The 5,959-nt window shown below is 45.2% G+C and overlaps 1 protein-coding gene across 1 annotated transcript; it reads right to left on the reverse strand.

Moving 5' to 3' along the window:
* Positions 1-357: 357 nt before the first annotated feature.
* Positions 358-4,038, reverse strand: LOC121459923 (chromosome-associated kinesin KIF4-like). The gene has a single exon (XM_041670017.1). It carries the CDS (start codon positions 4,036-4,038, stop codon positions 358-360), a length of 3,681 nt encoding a protein of 1,226 aa, XP_041525951.1.
* Between the last annotated feature and the right edge of the window lie 1,921 nt (positions 4,039-5,959).

Here is a 5,959-nt window from a genome sequence, read left to right on the forward strand (position 1 = left end):
AGTAGATGAGCTAAGGTTTATTTATTTTCTTAACATTTAAAAATGTTTCATTCACTTTAGCAACATGATGACAGTTGAAGTTTCTGTTAAAATCCAGAGTTGGAACAGAGCAGTTGAAAACTCCCAGCCCCACTCCTGAGGTGCCGTGACGGAGTTGAGTCAGGTCGCCATCCTGCACGAGGCTCCTCCATTCAGCTGACATGACCATGAGAGAGGAACATCTTGGCCTCTGCGGCATGAGGAGACAACTCAATTGCTTGCAAAGAAAGAGCTAGATTGTGCTGGGGACAGGTATCCTATAAGTCAGTCATCAGGAAGGTCAGTTAGTTTCTCTCCAACAGATAGCTCAGCATCTTCTCAGTGGGACTCTTCCTGTATAGGAGAACAGCCAGAGAAGAAGCTGGTATTGCTGGCTAGAGCACGCTTCTTCTTCTTGCTTGTGACCTTATTTTCTTGTGATTCTGAAGGTCTCAGTTCTGGGTGCTCAGAGGAAGGAACAAAAGCAGGCCTGCCCAGCAGCACCTGATCTGCATCATATAACTCTTTTAGGATCTTGCTACTGGGAGTTGTACAGACAGGGCTGAAGAAGCTTAATCCCGAGGTCACCTCTGTAGGGTCTTCCAGTTTAAAGGAACTTTCAGAATCCTGGTTTGGTTCAGTAGCATCTAAGTTATCCTGGCTCTGCTGTCGGTTCCGACACTTTGTGGGGTCACAGCTGCATGCCACATTACAGTCTGACCTTTGCTTTCTGCATCCACATTGCTTGTTCCCACACCAGCCTTTGCAGGAACACCCTTGGGTGTTCTTCCTGGACACCTTGACTAATTTTGTTGGTATCCACTCCTCATCAGCACAATCATCACTGTCCTCCTGCTTGGTGGCAGAATGCTCTGAATAAGATTGTAGCTCCTCCATGTCCAAGCTTTCTTCTGGGTGTTTGTCTTTAATTCGGCAAGGTTTGGGCTTAGGGGGAATATATTCAAAGGAAGAGTCTGGAGACTGAAGGATACTTTTCCCAAGATGGGGTTTCTGTTTGCTGGCTACTTGGAGGAGGGTCAGTTTCTCCTTGATGGCGTTGTTTTCTTGGAGAAGCTGCTGATTATGCTCACATACTTCTTGCATCTTCCTAAGCTCTTTATCCTGCCATTTCAGGATATTGAGCAGCTGCTGTTCCTTTTCACTAGCCGGCTCCTCCAGCTGCTTCTCCGCCATTTGGCATTGCTGCAGCTGGCTGAGAAGATACAGCACCTGTTCTTGGTTCTGTTGCTCCACTTTGATCAGCTCAGCTTTTAATTCTGTCTCCATCTCAGTAAGATGATTCCGCTCTTGAAACAGCATCTTCTGCATGTCAGTACAGTTGGCCTGGCTCTCCTTCAGGCTGCTCTCAACCTTACTCACCTGTATTTTGGATGAGACTAGCTCTCCAATTAAATATCTTATGGCACATTTGGCTTCAGGAATTGTGGCAATATTCTCCCAGTGTTTTTTTGGCCTATCTTCGCTTTCAGCATCCAGGAGCTTTTGCTGGAGGTCTGCAATCTGAGCATTCCTGAGCTCCAATTCAGTCTCCTGGCTTTCAATCTTCTTTGCAATACAATCTTCTGTTGCTGAATCTTGACGACGCACTTCATCACGTGAGAATGTGCGCCTTCGGAGTTTAGGAGGTGGATTCTCTTCAGATTGTTTTTTTTCTTTGAGCTGTGCCACATCCTGAGCAAGGATCTTTCTATCTTCAAGAAGGTCATTCAGATGCCGTTTGGCTTCCTCAGTACTGACCATAACTTCAATTTCATTTCCAAGCCAATTCTTCATTTGAGCTGCAGTGCCTTCCATTCCACGGCTTTGAGTCTCTTTCCGTTTATCTGCAACCTCCTTTTGCTTTAGGAGAGCATCCTTAAGACGTTTGTGGGCAGCTGCTGCCTCCTCAGTTTTACGTCTGAGCACAGTAGACTGTTTCTGGAAGTTCCTTTCAAGTTTGTGCAGTTCATATTGCCTCTTACGATCCCGTTCTTTTAACTGGGTTACTTCTTTGTCTTTGTATTGCTTCCACTGTCTAAACTTCTCAGCATCCTCCTTCATTTGACGCATTAATTGTACTCGCTGGTTTTTCATCTTCTGTATCTCCTGGTTCAGTTTGGAGACTGTATACTCAGTGGATTCTTTCAACTTCAGAAGTTTGGACTGTTCATGCAGTTTCTTTTTCAAATCAGCTATTTGACCCTCTAGCTCTTGGAGATGTTTGCGACGGTGCTCACTCAACTTGGCTTGGTTGACATCCTTCTTTGTTGATTGAAGTTCAAGAACCAATTCTTCCTTTTCCTTCTGTAGACTGAGGACTTCCGACTCTAGATTTTTAATGTTATCCTTGTACAGGAAGTGAATGGGCTGTAGTTGGCTACCATTCTGAATCATCTTCTTAGCTAGTGCTTCTTTCAACACAAGTTCTTTATTCAACTCAATCAGCTCCTTGGACATCTGAGCTTGACGAAGAGCATGTTGGGTGCTGAAAGCAGTAGAAGACCTGCTGGTATCTGGTCTGATTTCCACTTGAGCATCTGCTTCTACTGCAGCATCAATGGTTACAGTCATGTAAGCAACAGCTTCATCAGACATCTGAGTAATCACTCGTTGTAGGTTGCATATTTGCTCCATGTTTTCTTTTAATTCCTGGTCTTCCAATGTCTCCACCAGCTTTTGAAGATCCACTTTACAGGCTGCATGCTGCCTGAGTAGTTCTAGCTTGGCGTTCATTTTCTCATTCGCTTGCTCAGTCAAGATGATTCTCTCTAACATCTGGGCTGTCTGACCAGCTGCCTCACTCAGACCACGACTTAATTTTTCATTCTCTTCTACCAAAGACTGATTCTTCTCCATCAGCGACTGTAGATTTTCTGATGGTTCTACACTGATGCTTCCAGGCAAGGTACCTCCATGGGCTTGTAGCAACAAGACCTGCAGTTGTTGGACCTGCTGCTTAAGATGATTAAGTTCAGCTGCCTGGGGATCAATATTAACAATAGGTTTGTTCTTGATTTTTCTTGCTCTGTCAGCATAGCGAAGGGTATTTAATGTTTCCTCTAGATTAGAATCGGCAGGACTCACACATGCTATCATAAGAGTATGGCTGTTGCCTCCTAGAGAATCTTGAAGCAGACGAGTAAGCTTGGAATCTCTGTAGGGCACAAAGCTACCCTTCTTGTCATCTCCAAGAGCACTGATTACATTTCCCAAGCACAGGAGGCCCCGGTTAATGTTAATACCCTCTCTCAGACGATCTCCCTCAGCCTTGGTTTTCTTCTGTCTCTCTGACCCAGCAAGGTCTACAAGATGCAGCTTGGAACGAAAACCACTGTTTTTGTCATGTTTCTTTCTTTGTTCTATGGAGATCGTAAAGATGGCATGAGATCGAGATGATTGGGAATTCATAGCCGTGGAGGCCACAGTCCTGGAGTTGTTACCCTGCTCTAGACAGTCAACAGTATCTGAAGCAACTAGCACAGTCTTCTCCGTGAGTCCCACAAGCTTTATGCCTTCCTTTGGATCCTCCCGGATATTGATTTGAGTTTTCTCACGAGACGGACATAGGAGGTCCAAAATTTCTTCATTGTAAATCTCCAAGTAAGACACTTTCAGAGTAAATTCAAAGTCACCCTTTTTACTAATTTCTTTGAAGAGAAGCTGTATTACCCTGGGAATGACCCCAATCGTTGATTCCTGTTCTTGCTCCGCAGTGTATACACCTCCCATCGAATAGGTTTTTCCAGAACCAGTCTGCCCATAGGCCAGGACAGTTGCATTGTATCCTTTAAATATGCCTTTTATGAGTGGAGCTACTGCTGTATTAAAGACCTCTTCCTGCTCAGTAGAGGGGTCAAACACAAAATCGTAAGTAAACGATTTATCATTACCAACCATCACCTGAGGCTCTCCGGGCACAAAGGACAGGCACATCTGGCAGCCCTCACTGATCTCTTTGGAGACCAGGGGGCGACAACGCAGTGCGACCCTCACAGGAATTCCCTTCACCTCTTCTTTCATGGTAGCAGCTCAGCAGGCGTCCGCGCACCCTAGTTAAGCCGGCTCTCCGAGGGGGCTCTGGAGGCTGGCAGGAGTACTAAAGCCCTGAGGACCTAGGGGACCTGGGAACTCGGCGGGCAGCCTCCCTCCCAGCGAGATCACCGCCTCCCGCCACTCACACTCAGCCACTGCCTAATGGTCTGTCAGTCTCAACACTGCGGTGTCAAACTAAACATCCCTTTCCCGGATCTTCCCTAGCGCCCTGTTCCAACTGGAGGTTTAACCGCCAAGTTTCAAATTGAGCTCGGAAGCGCCAGCCAATCGCAGCGCAGACAGCCTGAGCCCACTGTAATAGCTGTTTTAATCGGAGTGATATGGTATCTAGTAGTTTTGATTTGTGTTTTCCTGAAGGGAAATGAAGACAAAGATTTTTCATATGTTGTCAACCATTTGTATTTCTCCTTCAGATAGGTATACATTCAGTACATTGCAAACTCTTCAGTTTTTTCCAAGATGTGCCTTTAGTACACATCCTAGTGAAATTCCATACTCAAACACATGCACATAAACATTCTCAGTGCAAGCCAGAGCCTCTCTCTACCACAACAGAAAGCGACCTGCTGACCTGACTGCCCTGGGGAAGAACAAGATGCAGTCTTTCTGTCACTGCCCCTTACCTCTGATCTTTATTTCTATGTAAGTGCTCATTGCTCGCTGTCTGTTCCATGTTCTGTTATGAAGTGTCCCATGCTGTGACTGTGGCACTAGTCCATTCTTCCTGATTTTGAGACATTTCCTCCTGTATGAATGTCTCGTTACGCATATATTGGTTTCTGACTAGTGGACATGCAAGTTCCTTCTGGTATGCAGTTATCAGCGCTCCCGTATGTGTCAAGCAAGGAACAGATGTGCCCATTTCCTCTGTAGACTCCATGACATGGGAAAACATTATGCTGTGCTTTTAGAAGAAACTGCCAAACAATCGTCCAAAGCATTTGTACCATATTATACCCTGCATTGACTACTGGCCATTTCCTTCTCAATTCTCTACCTCGGCTGTAAAATGAAAATTACGTTCTAGGTTGGAGGCAACAATGATAATATTATAGGACCTAATGAATTTTGGATTAGGGTTAAAATTACTCTAATATCTTTCAAAATCATTAGACATTGGTGCTAGCATATATATATATATACATATATGTATATATATATGTGTGTGTGTGTGTGTGTGTGTGTGTGTGCTGTGACACAAATGACCTCTATTTCCTAGTTTTCAAAAGATTCTAGGAAGCATCCACTATCCTACGATAATGTGCTTTGCTATCAATCACATCAGCATTCAGCTGTCACTATTTGCTTTGAGTTGAATTACATCCTTTCCCAGAAATGCTTAAGTTCTCTCCGTTATGCCTGTGAATGTAACCTTATGGTTAGAAGACTTCTGATTTACCAGAGGTTAGGCAGGATTCAGGGACCCTAGGTAAGACACTGACCACTGACCACTAACATTCCTTAAAGCCTTCTCAGCAATTCCAGATTGTGTCCCCTCTCCTGGGCCCACAGTCACCCAGAAACCTTATCGAAGGTCATGCTAGTTCTAGGAACTCCAGGTAAGACACTGTCCACAAAACCCCTTTTAAGCCTGCCCAACAACCCCTGGTTGCATAGCCCTCCACTCCCACCCCCCTCTCCTGGATTCATATCCTGGTCTAAAACTTTAGAAGAAGACTTCTGCTTTACTAGGGATCTAGGGACTCCAGCATCAACAGCTGAACTGGAGACCAGGCTGGTCCTAGAGACCACAGAGACTAGACCAGATCTAAGGGCCCCAAGGCTAGAACCCCTCCCCTGAACTCCATATCCTGGTCTATAACTTTGGAAGAAGACTTTGGCTTTTCCAGAGGCTAGGCCAGATCTAGGGATCCCTAACTCCCCAAAC

The sequence above is a fragment of the Microtus oregoni genome, unplaced genomic scaffold (assembly GCF_018167655.1).
Source record: "Microtus oregoni isolate MIOR12 unplaced genomic scaffold, Mior012 000019F_ref0000042, whole genome shotgun sequence".
Lineage (NCBI taxonomy): Eukaryota > Metazoa > Chordata > Mammalia > Rodentia > Cricetidae > Microtus > Microtus oregoni.